The sequence below is a fragment of the Callionymus lyra genome, chromosome 11 (genome assembly GCF_982586985.1).
Source record: "Callionymus lyra chromosome 11, fCalLyr1.hap1.1, whole genome shotgun sequence".
Lineage (NCBI taxonomy): Eukaryota > Metazoa > Chordata > Actinopteri > Syngnathiformes > Callionymidae > Callionymus > Callionymus lyra.
In genome coordinates this window covers 20,312,081-20,337,893 of record NC_141828.1, presented here as the reverse complement: position 1 = coordinate 20,337,893, position 25,813 = coordinate 20,312,081, and the positions used below count along the sequence as shown (strand labels likewise).

The following is a 25,813-nucleotide window of genomic DNA, read 5'->3' as shown; positions in this document are numbered from 1 at the left end:
GAGCTAAGCCAAAAGACGAGGCTCTTTGTATACCAGTCGATCTACGTCCCTACCCTCACCTATGGTCACAAACCCAGATTAGTGACTGAAAGAACAATATTGCGGGTACAAGTGGGTCAAATTAGTTTTTTCTGTAGGGTAGCTGGGCTCTCTCTTAGAGATAGAGAAGCGAGGTAATCCAGGAGAGGCTCGGATCAGAACCTCTGCTCCTCCATGTTGAGAGGTGTCAGATGAGGTGGTTTAGGCATCTGATTAGGACGCCTCCCTGGTGAGGTGTTCAGGGCATAGTAGGAGACCACGACCTAGAACACGCTGGAGAAACTACCTTAAAGAGCTAGGCGACGTAGGTGGGGCGAAGAAAGTCTGGGCCTCCCTGTTGAAGCTGCTGCCCCCACGACCTGAACCTGGAAGAAGACGAGTCACTTAAAATATCTGTCGTTTGTTTGTTTGACAGGTCACTTTCAAATAAACAACAGAACCGGCATCATCTCGACAGCTAAACCGCTGGACTACGAAAATGTGACCAACTATGTCCTCAGAGTCCAGGCTGACTCCATGATCGTGGTCATGTCCAACCTGCGGGTGCCTTCGAAAAGTAAGTTTTGGGTATTTTTATCCTGTATTTCTGGAAGAGATTCGTCTATTGATTTGAGTGTGCAAAACATTTTTAGTGCACCCAAACCTTAGAGTCAAATTCTTTTTAATAAAATGGCTCAGGAAAGAAAAGAAGAAATCGTAGAAAAGAATGAAAAGTCAGTTTTCTATTGAATTCTTGAGAAATAAGTTGTATTTCTGGAGGCTTGAATAAGTTATTGCTGAGAAAATTAAGTTATACATGAGAAAATTCAGGTCGTTTAAAGAACTTGATAGTTATTTATCTTTTCAGTTCAGGGAGAGTATCATATAAATAGACGGACTGCAAAGTGTTATTTGGATCCTGAGGCTTGTAATTTCTATGTTAATAGATGTTTTATGATCCCCACCTGCCTTTGCAAGCCTCATGCTGAAATTATTTTTCAAGAGGTGAATCTTTCATGAAGCTCTGGTGGTCAGTCCCTTCAATACTCTTCAGTATCCTTATCACTTACTTGGCAAATGCGAGAATGTCCTATAAAATACTTTTGCTCTTAATAAAATGTAATCGTTGCCTTGTTGGACTCAAGTTATTTTACAGCCAGTGTCAGAGATGAAGACGCGGCTGCCAGTTTAATACACACACTATATAAAGGTTAAACTATCCTCCTGATTAATCAAGTGGAGATCAACGATGTGGGTACATTGATCTACTTTTCATTAAGAGGAGTCACAACTTTTCTCTTCATTCACATTTTGTTCAGCTAATACAAGAACGAACCAGCAATGGCTGAAAATAAAGATGCAAGTTCAATCCCATTTGCTTCCTTAGATCATAGATTATATCACGTCCTGGAAAATTATCAAACATATAAGACAAGTTAAATGCCATGCAGTATCTTGCTTTCAAAGTTATCAAGACATATTTTGCTGTCACAGATATGTATATTGTTGCTATGGTATTTTTACTAGTAGAAATTTAGCTATTAATCTAACATTGCTCTTTACTACATAACTTAGTCTGAATGACTCGTCCAGAGAGTACGTGTCACATGACCACCAAACTGCTTTATAGCCATGGGCAAATAGATAAAGTTGAAGTTTTCATATGATCTAAAAAAAACGAGGATGATACTATGAGTCTTTATCTTGTTTTTTGACCAATTATACATGGTTATGGTGTGTTTGAGATTTCACAGCTTTGCAGTGATGTTTATCTGACACTTGGGGTCGCCAGAAACATCATTTTGTAACCTACATATTGTCGCTTTAACAAAGATGTGCAATTTCAAAGGATCTTTTTTGTAGTTATGAATTTTCAGCAAATAGTGCTTAGTATAAATCTAGAGTGGCCATTGTTTGCCTCATTGAATAAAATGCATTAGTCGTTTAATTTGTTTCGTTTATAACTTGACGAGACATTCACTGCTATTTTATCGTTGCGTTTAATTGTTTTAAATAATTATGGCTGTCTTTACAATAGGATGTGTCAACAGCAAGACTTTGATATCTGTTTAATGACATCCACTTAGGAAAAACTCTTTATCAGGACATAAATCATGATTTGATGAGTCATGATACGTTTTTTTTAACACATAGTATAGCATAGTTTTACAAGAGTATAATGTTATGATTGCATTAATAAATGTTTGGTTAAGAAGTTTTGCTTAAATTTGTCAGATGCTAATTCTTTGTGGGACATTATATAAGACATGGGTAATTGTCCTTTGAATGTTTGCTAATGGTTGATTTATGTATCCAATATTTCACTGATGAGTTTCAATGATTTCTTGTGAACTTTTCTGAGCTTCCATTTAAATTTGTTTGCTGGCGGCTGACCATGAAAATGAAACTGACAGAACAATTTCAAGGCCAAATTATGAACACTTGCTCATGAGTATAGAAACGTCTCTGCAGTCACTGAATAAATTCTGAACAAAATGTAATGAATAACCCCAGAAGTAAAATACATAATTACAGTACATTATGTTTTTGTGTCTGTTTCTGGTTCATAGCTAACACAGCAAAGGTGTTCCTCGAGGTGCACGATGAGAACGACCACCCGCCTGTCTTCACCAGGAAGCTGTACATCGGAGGAGTGACGGAGGACGCTAAGATCTTCAGCTCCGTGCTCAAGATAGTGGTAAGAAAAAGAAACTCTGGTATTGTTTCCTATCAAAATAGATGTCAACCTCCTCATTCTATCCTCCACTCCATCACACTCTCTCTGCAGCCCTGGGTGGGAGAATTCATCCGAGCTGTTCCCTGAGGCTGTTTCATATCCTCTTTTTTATCTGGCGACACATCTCGCCTTCAATATCTCTCTTTGCACCGTTAGTCTCAGGTGGGATTGGTCAGATGTAATCCCTCTGTGTTCACAGAAGCATGACTGGACAAAGGTTCTGATACTCACCGAAGAATGGTTTTCATGGTGATGTCGCGACTGTGTGGTTTCAGTATGTGACAATAATATGTTGAATTTAATTGACGTTCTTGTATTCACAATCTGCTGTGTTGTGGACTGGCGCATGTCCCAGCTACACAGGGCAAGCGTTAAAGCAATAGCATTTATTTTCAATTGGACCAAATGGGACGGTTGATTTAAAACACATATGTCAAACTCATGGCCTGGACGTTTTATGTGCCCTGCCAGATGGTTGGCTCAAATCAAAGTATTAATGTCAATGTTAATAAAGATGAATTTTAATGTTGATGTTGTGACCTATAAAGGTGCCAGTGTTTAGCTTGGCATTTTTCACCATTATACAGACACTTTAAATAACAAGAAATATTATAGTCGACAAAATTAAATTGGTTGGTGAGAGTTTGATAGAGCGGCACTAATGCAGAGGTAATTAAGATATATTGAGCCTCCAAAAATAAAAATGAAAATGTGGAAATCAGACTCACACTTACTGTTACAGACAGTAAGTAAATAAGTAAGTAAGTAATATTTATTTATTTATATAGCGCTTTTCCAGACTAGGGTCACAAAGCGCTTTAACAATCAAAACAATACTCAAAAAAGTATATACTTTAAAGATCAAGATAATACTGAGAACAACACAGGAGTTCCAGAAAATCAAGGAAAAGCCTGAACAAATAGAAACGTCTTAAGATGTTTCTTAAAGGAGTCAGTAGACTCCATCAAGCGCAAAGAGAGAGGAAGATTGTTCCAAAGCTTAGGAGCAACAGCCTGAAAAGATTTCTCTCCTCTGGTCCTGAACCGTGTGCGTGGAACCATAAGTAGATTCTGATCCACAGACCTCAGAGCCTGAGCTGGGGTGTAAGGCTGGATCAGATCAGTGATGTAAGGAGGAGCCTGACAATGAATAGCTCTGAAAGTAAGAACCAGAATTTTAAAGTTGATCCTGAAAGAAACTGGAAGCCAGTGAAGAGTTTTAAGGATCGGATGAAATGTGAGTTCTTCTACTGTACTTGAGCGGGTTAGAATTCTCGCTGCAGAGTTCTGAATCAACTGCAGGCGAGACAGCTCCTTCTTGTTAAGACATGAAAACAAACTTACAATAGTCCAGACGAGAAGAAACAAACGCATGGATTACAAGCTCCAGATCATGTTCCGACAACATTTTCCTAAGTTTGGAGATTTTTCTCAGTTGAAGGAAACAGTTTCTGGTCAGTTTTCTGCAGTGTTGAACAAGAGACATGTCTTTATCAAATACAACACCCAGGTTTCTCAGGCTCAGTTTGACAGACTGACCTAAGTCACCCAAATACTGACTCAACCCTGGAACCTTATCATCAGGAGCAATCACCAGTGTTTCAGTTTTGTCCACATTTAGCTGTAGAGTGTTTTCACTCAGCCATTGTTTGATTTCTAGCAAACAATTGACTAAGCTGTTCAGTCTCTGGGGCTCAGTTGGATCAAAAGAGCAGTAGAGCTGGATGTCATCAGCAAAAATGTGATAAGAAACATCTGGAAATCTCTGAATGATTTTACCGAGGGGAATCAAGTACAGCAAAAACAATAAAGGACCCAGAACAGAACCTTGAGGGACTCCACACAACAGATCTGCCGATTCAGACCTCATTTGATTGGCAGATACACTAAAACTGCGCCCAGAAAGATAAGATGAGAACCATTCTAACACAGACCCAGACAGTCCCACTTCATCCCTCAGTCTTCTCAGCAGGATCTGGTGATCAACTGTGTCAAAGGCTGAGGACAGATCCAAGAGAACCAGAACAGTGAATTTACCAGAGTCAGAGTCAGAGTATTTACAGTATAGTAAATACTTATTTTGTGAATTAAGCGGCTTAAGGATTTTGACCCCCGTTTCATTGATTTTGACACCCGTTGTGTAGAAATATAAATTACTAGGCCTGTTCTTTCCAGTAAGCCAGGGTCACGGATCTAGTCAGCCTTTAAACACTAAACACTGAAAACTGCCACTCACGTAGGTGATGTATGGATAAAGTTTCGATGAACGATTAGCATTCTTGAGAATGTTCAAATGACAAAACTAAGAAAGACGTCTGTAAACTGTAAACATAAATAGCTGATTTGAAACTTGAAATGTTGTGACCTCGAAATGCTATTGGATCTGACTTTGCGAACTCACAGTGGGTGTATTTTTTGAGGTAGAGACTTGAACATGTTTGAGCAAAGTCTTTCAATGGCTTGAAACAAGTTTTTGAATTGGTAAAACAATCGCAGCCGTAGAAGCCGACCTTAAAGCGGTCTGATTTTTTGCTTGGATACTGGATAAAATTGCCTTACTATTCTATTTCATATACCACACCTGTTCGGGTGCAAAATTACCGCAAAATGACCACAAAGGTTAAGTTTCCGAGTGGCGATTTCCACGCAACTTTGAATTCTTGTCTCAACAATTATCTGTGACCTTCCAAAATTTTGGCGGACTCAATCTGCTTTTTTCTTTGCTGTCCGCCCCCCCCCCTATTTGTATGAGGAAAATGACTAACTACGATCCATGGCTTTATCTCGACACCTTTCCCTTGAAATCGCGGGAGATAATCACAAAAGACAAATCAAGAAAATAAGGGAAGAGAACAACAAATACAAAACCACCAAAATAAAACTGGAACTTAGCCAAAGTTGGTAAGAAAACTCTAGGGAACATACAAACTCCACATAGTTTAGATTCTACAGACTTTACTCTGCAGTTTCCTTAGATACTGTCTTACTATGTTGTTAACCATCAATATAAGGCCCAGCAACTCCTTTTTTAATAAGGGCTCCCATTTTTTAGAGGGTAGAGAGGAGTTGAAAGTTGTTTTTGTGCTTGTCAAGTTATGAGAGAATTTGGCTGATTTGCTTTACAATTTAAAACACAAAAACCTTGAATTAATTGACAGCAACTGCTGTATGTTTTTAGCGGACTATGCTAGGCTAGCTGTCTAAATCTTGTGCACCAACATTACTACAAAGCACAAGCTTCCTGCTTTCCTTTCAACACACGCTGTCCTTTAATCAACTCTGATTGATATTCAAGCGGAGAAAAAGTAGCGTCGCAGCTGCTTTGTTTATTGAATCTGAAGCTGGTGATGATGACACTGTTGTTTATGAGTTGATGAATATTTATTTTTGAAAATGCGTCTAATCTGTTTATTTGGCACCCTGACCCAAACAACAAAAATGGTCTGTTATAGTGAAGAATGGGGGGATTATGGAATCTGCAGTAGTCACCAATATCAAATAACTATAAGATAATGTTGGGATTATTTATTTTTAGAATTGAAAAAGTCTCAGGCTGTTAAATAGTTAAACTCCACACTGAACCTCTTTATGATCTTTGATGACGATGAATCACTTTTGTATATAGTTTTACTATTTATTTCTGTTTTAGGTTGAAATAATACAGAGCCCCAGACATGACATGCTATAAAAATACTTTGTGTCAACAAAATATTTTTTTTTTAGGGTTCAATCTGCAACTCTGTGATATAATTTTATCGTGATTATTTTACAAATATTATTATTATTTATATATTTTGGCATTGGCCAAAATAAGAGCCATTATTTTGAGGAACAACTATACCTTGAATAGTCTAATTTTTTTCTTTCTGTTTAGACGTTATTTATGTTCCCACATAATTGACAACCAATATATATATACTGAAGAATGTATTACCTTAGTATATACAATTTGTTAGGCTAGAAGAGAGATATTAAATTGTATTTTGTTAAAAATCTGAATATTAATATACAACTGTTGCAGACCATAGTGTAATTAAGTTAAGTAAATTGAGTTAAAAGTGCATAGAAAACATTTGCACACTCAAAATTGTGACACAATTCAACTCAACATAGTAATGTCCTACTTTTAGGGATTAAGAATATAGTCACCATAAACGTAGGTATGAAATACACAAGTAATACCTTTCCTGGACATCTGAGTAACCAAACTGAGCGCACCTTTACTAGAAGATTAAACCAAAGCTTGCCCTATATAATACATTTATTTATCTAAAGCCTTTCATAACAATATTATCAGATAATTTGCAAATAATAATCTCCTCAACAACAATACGGTCTGTAATAGTTATGTATAAATATACCGATTTTTAATAACCTACAATAACATTTATAAATTAACCACATAACAATGAAACTGCAGAGTTGGAGATTGAACTTTTGGGTCCACAGATATTTTCTTTAGCAACTGAGCAATGCATCCATAAATTAAAGGGTTTTAATTAAGTCGTGGCCACGATTAATTTTTTTGTACCATGTCATGTCTGGGGTGCTGTGAAATAAATTCCAATGCCCTCATGTTTTTTTTAAAAGAAACGCACATTTCTGCAGCCTCTAAACTGTTTCCAATTTATCTCATGTTTTCCTTCGTCAATAGCTCTAGGGACAAAAAATGTTTCCATTCATCACTGTCAGTCGTGACAGATATGGACTCCTAAAATTGATGTTTGTGCTCGGTTTCCAGCTTTTTCTTGCCTTTAATATCACTTGGTGGTCAAACCTGAATGCATAGGGTCTCTACGTGAAATAATGTGAACATCAAATGTTCTCTTTAAATTCTGGCTCAGATTGTGAGGTTTTATTTTTCATATAGCAATGAAAGGGCAGATAAGATACAAGCTTTTTATGAACCTATTACAACAATCTACTTGGAGAAATGCTGCAGCCTTTTCTTGAGATAATGTGACTCCTGTTGTCTCTCCAGTTTCAGCCTATTATGGTTTGTTACAAGTCCTGAATAAAGGAGGCATTAATGTGCAGCAAAAGGACTGTTTTCACAAGGTCAGCCTTTTGTTGTAGACTACCTGTTGTTTCCTAATGATTCCTGTTCTAGCTTGATATTCATCTTCTGTCGGCTGGCAAACAGCTAATCATTTTTACACCTATTTTTCATATTCTTTTGTTGAAGACACCGATCTTCTTAACCATCTCCAGCCCCATCCTTTATGTATGATACCTGATACGGGTCAGGAGATCTAGATAGATAGATAGATGGATAGATACTTTATTCATCTCCTTAGAGAAATTCACGACAGAGAGATTCAGAGAGATTGTTGTCTGTTAAAATAACTGAAAAACAGATTTAAAGGGTTAGATGGTCCAAATTGAAACTTCACTTTTACATTTTCTACTCCCCCTCATGTCGACTAAGAGTTTGGATAATTTTCATAGTAACACATTCCTTTTTGGAGTTATAGACAAAAATGTTTGTTCATTTTAATGTAGCGACTGGAGCTCAGTTGTCTTCGTCTTCATCTTCGTCCAAAAAGACACTTAAAAACATCCAAATACCTCCATACCTCTTATCTATAATGTCCAGCTTTTTTTTTTTGAAGCATCATCATGAAGAATTGTTCCGAAAGAAAATGACACTAAATTATATTTTAGGCTTATTTTAGCCATTGTAGATGGGCTAGCTGCTATGTCAGCTTCATCTTCGTACATAAAAACAACACACTTAATAACATCCAAGTATGTCTACAAGTTGTATGTAACATCCATCTTGTATTTAAGCCTCGACATGAGATATTGTGCTTGAATAAATTTTGAAAGTCTATATTTTAAGCTTGTTTTTAGTGGACGATGCTAGGCTAGCTGCCTTAATTTACCAACAAAGCTACAAACAAACCTAAAATGTACACTAGTTTAAAAGAATTTTCACAACGATTCCTCATGTCCAGTCTTCAATACAAGATGGACGTTACAGACAGTATGGAGGTATTTGTATGTTTTAAAGTGACTTTTGGACGAAGATTACATTTAAAATTAAAATGAACAAACATTTTTGTCTATAACTTTAAAAAGGAACAGATTATTTTGAAAATAATCCCAACTCTTTGAATGAAACCTTTCAAGAAAATATATACAAAATAACATTATAAATCGAATATATGTTGCGGATCTCTTATTTTATTAATTATTTTAAATTTAATTCATATTTGAAAAAAATTGAAGTCCGTATTCAACTTTATTGTGTTAGAGACCTGAGTTTTTCAATGAATTGAGATTTATCAATTTAGGTTCTATATTTCATGATAATGTATCCGTCATGGTGGCATCATAACTTCTTTCATAAAGTCTTTCAGGTCTTTTAAAGTTTACTCCAAGTCAAGCTTAAGTCAGATCCAAGATACTTATTCATGCTACTTTTATTCTCTATTCTATCCTCTTTCTTTACTCTTTTTAGGAAGCTTGATAAACTGATTTGATGTTCAAAACGTCTTGAAACACCTCATATATCCTTTAAAACTTTTAGGATTGCAATCTTCCTTTTGCTTTATTCAAGAACCTCTAATTTAATAATCATTTGATTCATGTAGTGATTGTGTGTGTTTTCACAGGCCACCGATAAGGACACTGGGAATTACAGCGCCATGGCATATCGCCTCATCATCCCACCGACCTCAGAAGGCCAGGACAGCTTTGTCATAGAAACCTACACTGGAATGATCAAGTCAGCCATGATGTTCCGTAATATGCGAAGGTCCTATTTCAAATTTCAAGTGATAGCTACGGATGACTACGGAAAGGGTCTCAGCAGCAGCGCAGAGGTTGTCGTAAGTACTTCCTTTTATTCACCGTCTAGAGTGTTTCCAATTTAGTGCCAAGATTTTTGTTGGTTTGCGTGTTTGTCTTTGTTATTTTTTACCCTAATCTAACTACTGGTGGTACCAATCTTTCATAATTCAAGTGTAGGAGGTCAACAAAAAATGTTGAGTTCTAGCAGGAACAAGTCAAAAGAGACAAAACATCCATTTATTTTTAAAGTCACTGCTGCCGTGTCAAATAATAAATATGGAGAAGAACGTTTTAAGATTCTTTTCGTGTACACAGAAATACAAAACATACTTCATCTGCAAATCAAATTCAATATTTGTTTTGAAAACATGCCTTTTTTATTTTGATTTATTAAATCCTGAATATATTTTTTAAAGCATTGTTCAACATCTCCCCGGACTTCATTTGATAACTGTGTGCTAGTTCTTATGTAGTGCCAAGATATCCTTTTTAATTTTATTTTTTTTCAATAGTGAGATAGGGCACTGTGATCCAGTGACTCCCTTTTTGCGTACCTTCCCCCTCAGTTCTGTGTTTCAGCGAAATGTGTCTGGCTAATAAGCCTCTAACTAGACAGGAGAAGGGTCTGGAATATTGCCTGGATATGAGAAAGAGCGAGTGTGTGCTTAACCACGGCGCTCATTAATTTTCAGGGGACAACCTTATGTCATAGGAACAACACACGGTTTCACTTCAGGGATGTTGCTCCTTCACTTAACCCGAGGATCAGGGTCTAAAGTGTGCTGCTTAGCAACAACACCAGCGTCCAATTAGTGACCCGGCAAAAATAAACATTTGAAGAAGTGGACCACGTTGAGAAGTGTCTGCAGTTAAGCCTGTTTGAAGCTGTTTTTTGTGTCTTTGTCTGTTTGACTTTGAAGGTTTCCGTGGTCAATGCTCTTGATATGCAAGTTGTTGTGTCGACGGTTCCTCCGACTTTGGTTGAGGAAAAAAAAGAGGAGCTTATAAGGTAAGGCAACATTATATAATCTTTTTTTTTAAACAAAATGTATATTTACCAAGCCGTTTTTATCTGCTTTCTGTCAATCATCGATCGATCTAGCTTTATTAGCACTGTGTTTTCTTCTTTAACAAACACGACCATCAACTCACTTTTCTTTGATCTCAGTTGTAGTTTTTGACATCTATCTTGGTTCTTCATCTTAACCTAGAAATATTAAAGGGATAGTTCACCCAAAAATTCTAATGGCATTCTCATTCTGCTCAGTTGTCTTCGTCATCATCTTCGTCCTGAATCCAGAAAATAGATTTATGTACAAGTTAAAATCCTGAGGTCATTCATTTTCTTGTTACCTCCACCAATCAACATTGTTTAAGGGTTACTAAAGAAGCTCCCAGCTCAGAAATGCAGTATTTTTCCAGGCCTGCTGCAACTAGAGATCATTTTAAGAAACCAAGATGGTGTTAAGAGTGACCTTTAAATCTAGGATTGTAGTTTTGGTTGAGCAGTAGAGTGGTTGGCTTGCGACTAAAATACGTTGCAGCCTACTACCATCCCTGTGTAACTGCAATGTACATGAATGGGTGATTTAGTTTGAAGCTCTTTGAGTGATGAACAAGCAGCGGCAGTGCTATATAAACTAAAAAAAAACTATTTACACCATGGAAGAACTGAAGCTGATTGAGGTAGACAAGTTGTTTTATACTTGAACTTGTATTTTATCAATACTCTTCCAGTACAATGTTTCATCACTTATTTTATAGTGAAGAATTATTTTTTTAGTAAGTTTTGAAAGAGTTTATTTATTTTTAAAAGTTACTATAATTGGAGCTAGCGTATCCTTGGTCGAACACAAAATAAGTATATGTTTGTACACACTCAAGGTTTGTTAAAAATCCTTGGTGAAGGTTTTCCATTGAAATTCTCATGGGCAAGCCAAAGTTTTTAGAGATTAACTGGTCTGTTAAACTGAGCCTGAGAAACCTGGGTGTTGTATTTGACAAAGACCTGTCTCTAGTTCAACACTACAGAAAACTGACCAGAAACTGTTTTCTTCAACTGAGAAAAATCTCTAAACTTTAACTCTAAACTAAAATGATGTCACAACACGATCTGGATCTTATAATCCATGTGTTTGTGTCTTCTCGTTTAGACTATTGTAACAGTTTATTTTCATATCTTAACAAGAAGGATCTGTCTCGCCTGCAGTTAATACAAAACTCAAACGCAGTAAGAATTCAGACCCGCTTTGGTAGAAGAACTCACATTTCCCCGATCCTTAAAACTCTTCACTGGCTGCAAGTTTCTTTCAGGATCAATTTTGGGAGCTTTCAGAGCTATTCATGGTCAGACTCCTCCTAACACCAGTGATCTGATCCAGCCTTACACCCCAGCTCGGGCTCTGAGGTCTGTGGATCAGAATCTCTAGATTGCTTTACAAATAACCATTACTTACTTACCTACTTACTTACTAATAATGGATATTGGATTTTTTTCAAGGTATCAATGTTTTTATTTTTTATTTACATCTTGACTTAAAATTGCAATTTTTCTTGCCTAAGAAAATTGATATAGTTTGCAAAGTAAAAATAGTTTTGAGGAGAGAGAAGATGCTTCATCTTCATCGGCAGCTGAAGAAGAGCTGCACACCCATCCACTTAAATTTAAACTTGCATTAGATGTGAAGGTAAGCCTGTCTTATAAAAATTACTGAAAGGATATTTGTTTCATAAATAGTTATAGCCAACCCTTATTAAATAATGCTTATGATCACTCTGTGGGGTAAGTAGTTGGTCTTATAACGTAGAAACTACTATGTATGTCGTTTGATACACTTTATCAGCCGCGACCTTGACACTCCCCTTTTATTCGTCACCATACACTGCAGGGTCAGATCCACAGCTCGTATCGCAAGCAAAAAAGGGACAAAAGATTTTTTTGCATAATTTAATAGGGTATCATTTTACGAGTCTGAATTCCAATGTTTGCGATGCTTTTTCCTCAGAAGCCTCTCATTTATCTGGGAGTGCTTCAGAGTTATTGTTCTCTCTGAAAGGCAAGTGAGTTATTTTCCGAGCCCTAACGTGACTCCACTGTTTAAACAGAGCATTCGTCATTATTATCTTTTTTTGGCAGCGATGCCATACGCAATCTTCGAACATTTCAGGTGATCAAGGGGTCATTTTACTAAGTGCTTCAACTGTTTATCCACCTTGACGAGGAGAGTCAGCGAAGCGATTCTTTATTGGCTGCAGTGAGGAGTGGATTTGCTGCTGGCTGAGGAGGATTATAGCAGGATTGTTTTTGCCAAATTTGGAAAAGAAAGCTTCAGCACATTGGGGTACTGCGCTGGTCATTTCCAGAGTTAAGGATTGGTGGATCTTAATTTACTTTGCCTGAGATACACTTTAGAAGTTCACCCAAAATTGACATTTAATATTTTTCCACTCACCCTTCTCGACTAAGGATTGGGATTATTTTAAGTATAATCCCTTTATTTTATGTATTTTCAATTTATTTTATCATGTAGCGACTGGAGCTCAGTTGTCTTTGTCTTCATCTTAGTCCAAAAAGACACTTAAAAACATCCAAATACCTCCATACTGCTCGTCTGTAATGTCCATCTTGTATCGAGTGAGTCTATATTTTAGGTCTATTTGTAGACAGAATTGAAAAAGCCTTTCAGATAAGAGGTGAAACGTCCTCCTAGAAACTCTACACAGTCTAGTTGACTCGCTTTAAACCAATTGGACTCCAGCTATAAATTCATCGACCTTCAAACACATTTCAAGTGCAAGATTAGAATCGAAAGCCCAAGATTAACATTGAAAGCCTGGGCTCTTCTACTAAGAACAAGCTTAAAATAAAGAAGATGAACAAGATGAAGACAACAATCGCTACATTCAAATTAACATGCATTTTTTTCCTATAACTCTAAAAAGGAACAGATTACTCTAAAGATAATCCCAACCCTTAGTCGACATGAGGGTGAGTAGAAAATTTGTGAGAATTGAATTTTGTGTAAACTTCTGGGCGCCAAAGAATGGCTGCCTTGGTGCTTGTTTCTGTCTATTATTTTATTCTGTACTGCCACCACAAAATACCCTGTTTTTTTTTTCACTTTAACGTGCTCTAAAAAATCACTAATGTTTGTGTTGTTTCAGAATCCTTGAGCGACACGTCCAGGACCAGATTCCAGGCGCCAAGGTAATCGTGGAAGCCATCGGGCCACGTCGTCACGGCGACGGATATGAGCTTGAAGACTACAGCAAAACAGACCTGATGGTGTACGCCATTGACCCACTCACAAACAGGGCCATTTCTCGTCAGGAGCTCTTCAAGTGAGTCGGTCAATTGCACCACAAGTGATTCTGCTAATGTTCTTCATTGAATGTTTTCTCCACACCCTCTCATTACCCTCTGCCCATGCGTCAGCAGATTCTTTCACCTGTGTTTCCTTGGATTTTTTCAGTTTTGCACACCTTTTTCAGACCCTTTCGGAGGATTTTAATTATTCTGCACATGCACTGAATCTGTCAGTAGTCAGGAGCAGATTTAAAAGGAGAAGAAAATATGGTCCAGGTTTAGAGGGCGACAACGTGGGAGTGCAGCGGGGAGTTTTTCAGTCGCTCCATTAACCTGTCAAATCAGTGACTCAAAGGTTGCTCCAGGTGCCTCCAGATATGCCACCCATGCATGTCATTGGTTAGATGCAGACGAATTTAAACAAACAGAGGTGTATTTTAAGAGGAAACATTGAGGAAATGTGGACTGAAATAATTATTGCACTGCCTCAGTTGTTTTTGTGGGTAATGTGAATTTTGCCGCCTTAAATTACCAATGGTGTCACAAAGAAGCCCATTTTGTAATCTGTTCAGTTAGTAGCACCTATTTTGAGGGGATTTCAAGCTGTGATCTGACTAGAAAGGTTTGTTTTTATTGGAGCGCACATCAAGTCTAACTGAATTAAGAGCAAGGACATCCAAATGGATGCGTCAGGGCCTTCAATAAACCATGTATGGCCCTTTACCAGCTATAGGGCATGTAAAGAGATGTAAATTCAACATGCTTTTCAGGCAATACTCACACTTGAAGTCTATTTATACAGGTTTCTGTTTCCTCTTGTAGTATTTAATGTTCCTTATTATATAAAGTTGTTTAATTCAATTGAATTACATTGTATTTAAAGTGTCATATTATAACAAGGTTTGCTCAAGACACTTCACACAGTTTAAGAAAGACTATATTGTATAAAAGAAAAACGTATGCCAGAGGATCAAAAAAGAGTAAATCCCAGCATTACAGTAGCAAGAAAAAACGTCCTTTTAGAAGGCAATAACCTAGATCAGAACAATTATATATTTTGTCATTTCCAGTGTTTCCATTGATTAAAAAGTGTAAAAAAAAAAAAAAGATAAACAAAGAGCCTACCAAATTGATATCCAGCTATAAATAGAAAATATCGCAAGTTTATTCTTATCGTTTAAATAAGGGTCATGAAGAGTCTCAGCTTGCATCATCTTGGATGTAATTGCACCACTTTTTTTTTTTAATTCAGATATTCTCAGGGGATAAGCTCCCATAACCTGGAACTGCCTAACAATTCCACAGTTAAATTACATGCGACATGTCTTCACTGAAAGTAAAAAAAGGAAGAGAACGTCATGTAATTAATCTACAGTCACCACCTTGACCCATACTGTCCCTCAATGACTTTAATAATCTCCAATTTATGAGCACACTGGCATCACTTTAACAGGAATTAAAGATGAAGATAATTGTCGTACTGGTTTTTTGTCAGGAAGCTATTTTACCAGGTCAATGGATAGAGCCTGGTCTTATTCATGAGTCATCCAGCCAGCTATCTCTGTGTGAAGGATGATTCTTCTGTATGAGAGTTGTTTTTGGGGGGGGTTTTATTCTGTGATTAGACTTTTCACTTGGATTCATTTTGATCATGGTTGTTGATACTGGTTAAATAATGTGCTGTCGGTCATTAAATTCGCTGGTTAAGCCAATCTTTTACTGCCATGTGCAGGGGTTTTATGGGTCTTATTATTCGTATTGACTTCTGCAGCATCATTTTGAGTAAAGCAAACGCTACTATTACCGTCATTTTTGGCATTTATTTTCTTTTTCGCACCAATTCAAGAGTTATTAAATTGAAAAAAACGGTTTAACTGGACCGGAGATTTCTCGAGGGCAGGGATTATGTCTGGGGGAGCACTGCTGCCACGACCCATTCCCCGTAGTCACGTCTTTGATTTACGGTAGTTCCATTTCTCCAGTTCATGTATGAATGTTCGAAATACTATAAACCTTGGAGGAGTTACAGTAGTCGCTATAATACAGTAGTTATCTACAATAAAGGGATACAAATACTAACCTTGGCCTAAGCTGATCTTTATGTCCTTAACCATCTTCTTTGTATCCTAGATTTCTGGATGGGAATGTTCTTGAAATCAACAAAGAGTTCCAGCCGCACCTGGGCGAAGGCGGCCGAATCCTGGAGATCCGGTCGCCCGACATCGTCGCCAGTGTCAAGAAGGCCGCCCAGGCCGTGGGCTACACCGAGGGAGCCCTCCTGGCTCTGGCGATCATCATCATCCTCTGCTGCATCCCTGCCATCCTCATCGTCATGGTCACCTACAAACAGTGAGTGTTCCCGTGGTCGCAGTCTTCGCTCCTCCATTAATCATCTTAAACTGGGCGTCAAGACACAGAAGCAGGTAGTGAATTCTAATTACGGGAGCGTTCTCCTGGCAAATGTGTCGTTTACGACCGAGCCTCGTCACTCATCACTATGGAGAAGCTCACTCTGTCACTAATCCTTTTCTCGTCTGTGTCATGAAGACGCTGACGGTGCAATTTACAGAGAAAATCAGTTTTAGGGTTGTGACAATACAAAAATAGTCAGTAGTCAATACCAATACCAGTACATTTTTCAAATACTTTGATACCTTTCAATACCATGATTTCTGTGTTGAGCAGCCTCTAAGTAAAATAACAAACCAAAAAATGTTTTCTATTAATGAAAAAAACGGTGGTGATGAGCAGATTCTAAAAAAAGTTAACATTTTTGTCTCATGAATGTGTAAATAAATAACAAAACCTCCAGCTACAAAACATTCAAACAGTGCTGATCAGCACATAAAGTATAAAAAGAAAACATCATTTTATATTTTCTTTGCCTTTCAAAGATGTCTGACTCTTGGCTGCAGTTTCTCTAGCTTCTGGTCAGTGTGATCAGATTGATAGGGAAAAAGGGAAAATAAAAAGTTTTTTTCAAGTTCATTTCAAAGCACAGAACTTGTATATTCAGTATTTATGGAATCAAAAAAAGTTGTACCGAACTGGTACCGAAGTATCAGCCCTTGTGACAACTCTAATCTCTCTGCTCTTCAATTATCAGTCATGTGTGGCTAATATATCTGTAGGCAACTGCCACTTCTTAATGATGCTAAATCAGCCTTGCCTCACTCAGAAACACATTACCCAAAAACAATTGTGTCACTTTGTAAACTGCAGCAGATGTGGACTGGAGTTACCTTTTCCACTTGTGGTCTGTTGTTCTGCTAAATGTTTGCTTGTGACAGATGGTCGTAATACTTTTCCCATAAGTGAATTTAAAGACTGAATCCACAGATCAAGGCCGCCATGACGACATTAAAGATGGGGCCGTATTGGTGGCATTAGCTTCTTTGAATTACATACAGAATCGTGTTATAAACTTTAAATAAGAAAGAATTAGCAAGCCAGAAAACAATTACAATCAACACGTCCATGTTGTGAATGTCTGAACATCCCTAATAACTGTTTTTTCTTCTTGTCCATTTTCATCCTGCCTCCGCTCTGATGTCTTCAGATTCAAAGAGTAAGTCGTTTTTGTCAGATTTTGGGTCATGAATTCAATATTCTTAGACTGTTTTTATAGATTAAGAAAATAGAAGTTGGGATATAGTATACTTTAATTTTATATCTAACAGAAGCTTCTGGTAGTTTTAACTAATGTTACAATTTGCAACAATTCATAGCTTCTTAAATTGATGATTTTGTTTATTGTTTTGGAGGAAAAAAACAACTAAGTGCTCACTTATATGGAGATATAAGACAGATTATAAGATCGTCTTTATTTACTAGTGTTAAAATGAAGTCCCTTCAGTGCCTCCGCACTCCATATTGTTTGAAAAACGAGATAAGGACTTTTGAAGCTGGCAAAATTCCCCAAAAATGGAAATGAATGCAACTGCCATATCTACGTAGATAATCATGACTGCTCTACATTAATCTTATCATCACAGAGCATTTTAGATTGTGCCGCTTTAAGGAGACCTGTATTGGTGTTTTTTTGCTACTTTTCCTCGAAAAACTTTATTGTTGATAACACATTCAATGACATTTTACACAGACGGCAAGCCGAGTGTGCCAAAACTGCCAGGATTCAGATGGCGTTGCCACCAGGAGGAAAGGCGGCGCCTGCCAGCACACCAGGTGCAAACCTCTACGAAGAGCTCGGAGACAGCAGCATGTGAGTAAACCTTCACTAGTCAATGTCTTGCTTCACTCTTCCCTCATCCCCGAACATCGTGCACATGGCAGACTGGATACATATTCGGGATGTGAGGCCATAAATGGATCAGTCGTTTGTTTGGCTCGTCGCATTTTTATTTGATCCCTTCTTGTCAGTTAAACAAACATGTAACAGATGAAACGTAACACTTGCAGTGGGAAATGTTCAGCAAGAAAGTATTGATTTTGCTTTACTATGTTTGTGCTTTCATTGTGGACTTGTTTTTATTTGCTGAAACCTTGAGAGTCTAATCTTCCGCTTCAGACTTATGTCAGTGACTTTTTAATTGTTCATCTGCTGCACAATTTCTTCGAGCTGCCGTGTGTGTGGGCAGGTTGTGTAAAAAGGCTGGCTCTTACTCACTGAGGCTCATTGATGAAGCGCGAGTAAAATCCCAGCACAGATTTGTACATAAAGGTTCGCATCACATGAAAAATACTCCAGATCGATGAAACAGTCAAAATGTTCGGATATGAACATAAACACATGAGTATTTTCTTTGGTTAGTTGTGGAGTTGAGACAGGATTGTTAAAGAACACGGATGTCAATCATCATAACTGTCCTATCAGAAGATAAAAAAAATATACGATCAAATTGGATAAATAACAGATGAACTGCTGCAGCAGAGCCTTTTGAGTTGAACCTGCTGAGACTATGGATCTAATTTTGGTAATGTATTGGACAAAGACTCAGCTGGTTACGGAGAGAATATTCAATATGAAACGAACTTTACTGCGGCCCATTAATCTATGACAGATGAAGCGTAAAGGATTTGACTTGAAACTGTAGGCAAATAATCGCACAAAAGAAACACTTCAGTCACAGGAGGAGGGATGTCACAGTCCAAACTATTACGTGCTGGCGAGAACATCGCTCGTATTATTGAGGAAACCTCTCTGTCAGGAAATATGCCTCATGATTGTTTACATATTTTGATATTTTAGTCTATTATTAGTCCATATTGTTGTGTTTTATTGTTCTTATTTTTTAAACATTCATGATTTAGAAAAAGTGTGTAATTTATTGAGTCAATTTACATTGATATTCACAATTATTACACTCAAATTTGTTTTGCTGACGCTTAATGAATGAGATCAATGTGTTTTCAATATGAGGTTGGGATGTTGCAGGTTGTGCATTACCAGATTCAGGGTTGAATTGAAGCAAAAGGTTTGTTCGGGATATAGATTTGAACCCATAAATGAACGTGAGTTGAACGAATGGATATTTCAGAGGAATATTTTCATAAAAACGTTTTTGAAAGCTTCTGAAAAATACATAGCTTTTAGTAGACTCATAACAAGTATTCAAACTTTTCTTTCCTTTCCTTGTCTTCTTACCAATTGTCAACTATTCTTTTCTCCTACCCCCATCTCTCTGGATTTAGACTGCAGTAAGTATTCGACAAAAACTTCTAAACACATTCAACGATCGCTCACTGTAGCCCTTGAGCGCCAACCTTTCCCTGTGTTTAGCTTGTGTCAATCGATTGACCTCTTCCTGTAGACGTAGATGTGTCATCAGTAGATGTATCATAAATTCCAGATGTATTTTCCTTGTTAAATAGTTTTATCACAGTTACATCATAGTGTTTTGACTGGTTGTAGAATTTCACTGATTAAAAATAGTGAAACATGCAGAATTTAGTTTAAGTTGAGTAAATATACTTTACATCACTATTTATTGTGAGTTGTTTTATATATATATATATATATATATATATTTCTTTATTTCTGCCCATGAATAGACAATGTTGATCAGAAAGTGAACATTTCTCACATTATTGAGGAGACTCTCTGTCATAAATCTAGCTGATGATTGGCTTAATTTAGCCTATTATTAGCCTATATTTTTATATTCTTATATCCTGTATATTAAACGTTCATAATGTAGAAAGAATATGTAATCTAATCTTTTGATCAAAAATAATTACACATCTATAATTTAAGTGACTTTTATAGCTAATTAAAACAGTACAGAGATGGAACATAAACGTATAAACATTTACTCACTTCACCATTTTAGTACTTATTTAATAATTATTAGTTACTTCTTTTTTTAAGGAAAATGAACCCAAGTGGCATAAAGGTTTTTGTGTATCTGTAAGAGATATTTAAAAGACAATAAAGTTTAAAGTAAACACATTTTTTTTAATTAATATTTTTCAGTGAGTAAACAAATACATAAATAAATATATTTATCTGGTGAAGGCACAATTTTATGAAGGAAATGTATTTTTACGTCAATCCTACGTTACAAATCTTAAATAATTCACTCTAAATTACTCCTTGTATTATTTGTACACTTGTCTTAAGCAAGCCAAACATCTTGTTGGTTAGGAAACGTTAAAAAGGTACTTTAATAATTAGTCTGTTTGTCTATCATCATTTCCTGAACATTTCAGTGAAATTGAGGGATTCTGCCAACAGAAAACAATCCTTTTACCTCCTTGGCAGAGTTCATGATCCCGTTTAACGAGCAGTCAAGATACTAAGAAGTACACTCTTCCTGAAACCTCTCTCCCCAGGCTTTGCTTTATTTTTCACCTTTGATTCTTACTCTGGTTTCAAGTCTTGTTTCTTCTTCACCTCCAATCTTGCCTGGACAGGGCTGAAAAGTCGCTCATTGAAGAGGCCAAACGCCAGAGGATTCTTAGCTCCTTTGCCAGTCACTCCCTTACAGGCCACAGCAACGGATCCCTGCACGCCAACCTTCTCAAGTCCGAGAGCAACGTGACTCGCTTCTCCGACTGCAATCCACTCACCACCCATAACCCTGTCTACCATGACGACAGCGCCCTCTGCAGCCACGCTGTCTTAAAAGGAGGTAGAAGTCTTTTCAAGAAACCGCTTTTTTCGCCTTCTCACTCAGAAGGTTACGGTTACGCCTGGACAATGCCGGCTCGCGTCCGCCGAGAGATCCAAGACGAGACGCCCAAGAGACAAGCTCTGATGGGACGAGCCCTTTGGGAACAGCAGATTCTCCAAGCAGCCATGAGTGACAGGCTTTGGCCCGGGAGTTCCGAGTTTCTCCGCTTGAGTGACAGCACCGACACCAAGCTTTCGGTCCGTGAGCAAGCGAGACAGTTTGAGCAGCAGGCACTTCATGATCCAACCCTTAGAAAGAACAACCAGGGGATTCCTTCTCCGATTCTTGTGCGGGACAGAGACGGCACAGATGTTCTAGAGGTGTCCTCAGAAACCTTGCTGTCCATCATGGACTTCCCGTACAGCCCGACTGTGGGTCGAGATTTGCCCCCTAACATCGTGACTCAGGATGGGGAATCGTGGACACTTGCTTGTCAGAAGCCGACGCCGCCATTGCTGAAGAAGTTCAGCTCCAGTATTTCCAACTACATGACAGTCCAGCCGTGTCAGATCACTGTCGAGATCATACCAGACCCCCCAGATGACCCACCTCCGCCTCCTCCTGTGCAGCCAGATCCTCCCTCACCATCCACTTCTTCAATCTCCAACCCCCCTTCTTTCCCACCCTCACCCCCTTCTGCCCAGAGACCCCAAGCCAGCCCTCCACCTCCTCCGCCTCCTGAGGTCGTCCCTCCACCTCCTCCCAAGGTCATCCCTCCACCTCCTCCACCTCCTCCACTTCCCGAGGTCGTCCATCCACCTCCTCCACTTCCTGAGGTGGTCCCTCCCCCACCTCCACCACCGCCTCCAAATCCAGTCAGCGATAATTCACGTCCCGTCGTCCAATTTGTTCCCTCATCTCTGCCACCCATTTCCTCCCTTCGCCCGGTTTCAGAACGCAAACCGGCGCCTCAGATCATCCCCTCCAACACTGTGAAGAGAGAACTAAAAGGAATTCTGAAGAACATAAAAAACCTAGCTGACATAGAGCGATCAGTTGCCAACATGCATAGCCAAGTAGACAAAAACTGCAGGATGCCCAAGTTAAGCAGGAAACCACAAGTGACTGAGCTGTCAGAAGGAGTTAGGAAACTCCCCGATTCTGATCTCCATGACAAGCAGAGCCCGCCAAATGAAACCACCTCCAGCTCTGCGGTTGAAATGGACTCAACAAGTTTAACTGGTGGTGAAGAAAGTCCTAATGAGGTGACGGCGGAGGCTGGGCGGACAAAGGAGTCGAGCTCAAACATTTCAGATACTGCTGAGAGCAAAGAGCAAGTTTCCCCTCAGACTGCAGACTTTTGACACATTCATCTGTCATCTCAATATTCTCTTTTATATCACAGCTCTTTTTATATCATCTTTTACATTTATAGTTTTTATTCTGGAGTGTAAGTCAATACCTTTTTTGTATTTTCAAGTAGTGCTTTAAATAATGCAGGATTTCTGGATTGTTTAGTATCAAAGAGAATTCAATGTTCTTTATTTTCCATTTGTGCATAAACATAGACAGTCCAGACTCATTGGAAATCTTTGTGCGTGTTCTACGAGTCAGTTTTAAGGAGATAAAAAATAAAAATAAAAGTTGACTTTTATATAATTCTCTTTATAGACCTTGTCTGGAGTTATTGTAATGGCAAAAATATATTTGTATGATGTTTTTCTCGCACCAATGGTTCGCTATGACTGTGTAGGTCGTTCTAATATAAATCTTTTACCTTCATTAAAATGCGTGATCTGTCACTTCTAGCTCTAAATCCTCTTCTTGTGTCTCTTCCAACATCCACACGCCCCGCATGCCCTTAAGCAAACGGACTTAGCATCCTGCCTCTCCCGAGCGACGGGATGTTTGATTCATCACACATTCCCTGATGGTAGATCGAAAGCTCGCTAATTCTGATTCCGCTCACTACGTGTGGTAATCTGTTGTAAGGAGACGATCACATGCTGTTTCCTTCAACCCCGGGTGCACAAGTTGCTTCCCTACGTTTGTGTTGATATTAATCAAAGCTTATTTACTGATTTTACATTTTATCTTAAAGAGTGAATTAAGAATGTATTCGCCTCATCTCATCAATTATGTATTTGCTTCACAAGAACTGATGGCTTAGCGTGGAATAGTATTTATTTTAATTTATGCTAGCAGACAACTGTGACAGACGAAACTGTGTGAATTTTAAGAGCTCAACTTGTTTCTCGGATAAATATATGAGTCAGATGAACATGGAAAAGTTCAAATCTTTATTTATCCTTGTCTAGTTTTCTACCTATTTGCTTCCTCTTAAAACTATTACACGATGAAACAGCATGTCTGGGTTGCATATTTGGTAAGAACCCAATAAGTAATGTTGCTTTCATACTGATTTAATTCATAATCCTGTTCATGTCAACAAGATTTGAAATGCACATGTAAGATTACTGTGTTTCCACAGCAGGGGTCTGGGTTTAGCGCTAAGAAACCCTTCAATACAGTAGCATTTATATGGTTGGAACAACCACACACGGACCAGATTCACCTGCACATGAACCAAGAGCTACACAGACGTCTCGGTGAAATGTGTCCTGAACAATAGGTAGGATTAAAAAATGTATGTCTGGAATTAGAAAACGAGAAATTTCTAGGGATACCGTCCTTAATGTCGACAGATCCTCCTTGGGCAGGTAGTCTAGCCTCGAAACCACCTTTGCAAAGAGATCATAATTTCAACATTTCCCTTTTTTTATAAACAGTGTTCGGTGATTTACTTTAAAAGAGTAACTTTGTACTTTTAAAGGAGGTATTTTACTCTAATGTAATCGTTATGTTTAAGGTAGTTTTGGGGTGATACAGATTGTCAATTTTTTGGAAGTCTCAACAGGCCGAAACTGATTTTTGTCCATTTTATTTCCCCCCCCTCCAAGGAACACACACAAATGTCACTTTTTGTTTTAGGATTGATAAAAAAAACGTATTAAATACAATTGAACAACACAAAAAAACACAACAAACTTTAAGGCAACTACACTAAGACTGTGTACCAATTCGACTACCACTAGCTCTCAATACTTACACTTGAGATGGAGGGTGTCCCAGACAATACAAAACTCAAATTGCCGGATAAAATATACATTATATCATATGTTCTTGAACGCACCATAGGAATCCTATTGTCATAGAATAAATCGATGACGTGACAAAAAGGTGCAAAGAAAGTTAACAGATTGTCTTTCTTCCAGTCTACCTCAGACAGTAAAGCACTTTGGAAACAGTGTTCCAAAAGATGACTTGATTTTAATTAAACACTTGAAGTGGTTTTTTTTATGATCTTTAAGTATAGTATTATATTTTAATGTAACAGTTGGTATATATTTCTTTGGCATCTCCAGTCAGATTTTGGCATGAATAGTTGTCGAGCAAAACTGGCCTCAGTGAAGTAAAAGTCTGTCTGAGAAAGTTTGACCATCATTTGATTCCAAGCCCGGAGGAAACGTTATCATCACTTTACTAAAATATGGCTGGGGAGTTTCGTAACTAGCTCTGCACAACATTACAAGATCATTTATCCTCCATCACGTCCCCTCTTGCACAAAAACCTCCTCTGGGTTTTTAAGAGTCGGACCATTTTTCTTTCTGTTGCTCGGAGCAGCAGTAGCCCGCAGCCAAGTCAACAGGTCATCCATTATATCCCACTCCCATCATCCTCTCTGCCTGTGAGGCGTGCTGGTTGGGCTTCGGTCTGTCACTGGTCTCGGCCCCTAATAATAGATTACAGCTCGCTGGAGGAAGCTCACATCATTGCTTGGCTATATATCTGAGTGAGAAAGTCGCGGTTATTTATGGCCCCGAACAGGCAACAGTTGTACGCCTGTGATCCTGCAGCTCTTGTCACATGTCCGTCAGCGTCTGTTTCTCGATGACTCTTGAGACTGATCACGCTGGAGATTGATTATATGGGATGGAGTTGTATTGAGAATTTGGTCACTTTGAATGTATAGTTGCAGAATAAAATGACCTAAAAAGGGTTTTCTGATACCAATTTCCTTCATAGAATATTAATTATATATATTTTTTATTTTTAAAGTTAAAGACAAAAATGTTTGTTCATTTTAATGTAACTGGAGCTCAGTTGTCTTCGTCTTCATCTTCTTTCATAAAGACGCTTAAAAACATTCAAACACCTCCATACTGCTCGTCTGTAACGTCCATCTTGTATTGTAGCCTTGACATGAGGAATTGTTAAAAAAAAAAATGTATTAAGTCTAAATCGTAAGCTTGTTTTTAGTAGTTTAACTAGACTAGCTGTTAGGACACCTTTATTTTCTTTCAATGAAGCACTTTAGAACGTCCAAAATACTTTTGTGTTGCTTGTCTAATACTAATCTGTATATTTTAAGTTTGATTGTTGTGGAGAACAAATTTTCATATTGATGCTTCAATACAAGATGGACGTTACAGGCGAGCAGTATGGAGGTATTTGTATGTTTTTATGGGACTTTTTGTATGTAGATGAAGACAACTGAGCTCCAGTCACGACATTAAAATGAACATACATTTTTGCCTATAACAGATTACTCTGAAAATCTTAAATAATTCCAACCCTAGGTCAACAGAAATTTGAGTTTTAGGAATCTAAAATATCTTTTAAGTAAAGGGACGGCTAGAACTTTCCACTGGCCACTAACATAGTAGGTAAGTAAGTAAGCTTTATTTGTAGAATAATAGTCTTAGCTGGATTTTTCAAGATGACAAAAACATCATAGACATGACAGACAAGTTTTTTTGTTGTAGCCAAGAGTGATCGAACTTCTTCACATGAGGGCCAACAATGAGAAGTAGAATTGAATG

The 25,813-nt window shown here is 37.9% G+C and overlaps 2 protein-coding genes across 2 annotated transcripts in view; both read left to right on the top strand.

Annotated features, from left to right (window-relative positions):
* The window catches only part of LOC148069571 (protocadherin-15-like), a 159,384-nt gene that overhangs the window by 128,132 nt on the left and 5,439 nt on the right, over positions 1-25,813 (top strand). The window contains exons 26-33 of the mRNA XM_087803083.1: positions 455-595; positions 2,589-2,716; positions 9,373-9,588; positions 10,471-10,559; positions 13,715-13,891; positions 15,987-16,205; positions 17,416-17,424; positions 17,959-18,078. Of these exons, the coding sequence (XP_087659209.1) occupies positions 455-595; positions 2,589-2,716; positions 9,373-9,588; positions 10,471-10,559; positions 13,715-13,891; positions 15,987-16,205; positions 17,416-17,424; positions 17,959-18,078 (1,099 nt within the window). The remainder of the gene's footprint in view (positions 1-454; positions 596-2,588; positions 2,717-9,372; positions 9,589-10,470; positions 10,560-13,714; positions 13,892-15,986; positions 16,206-17,415; positions 17,425-17,958; positions 18,079-25,813) is intronic.
* LOC148069572 (protocadherin-15-like) lies at positions 20,674-22,293 on the top strand (the record flags this gene model as incomplete). Its single annotated transcript, XM_087803241.1, has 1 exon — positions 20,674-22,293. A coding segment is annotated over one exon (1,620 nt), but the record flags the coding sequence as incomplete, so codon positions are not given.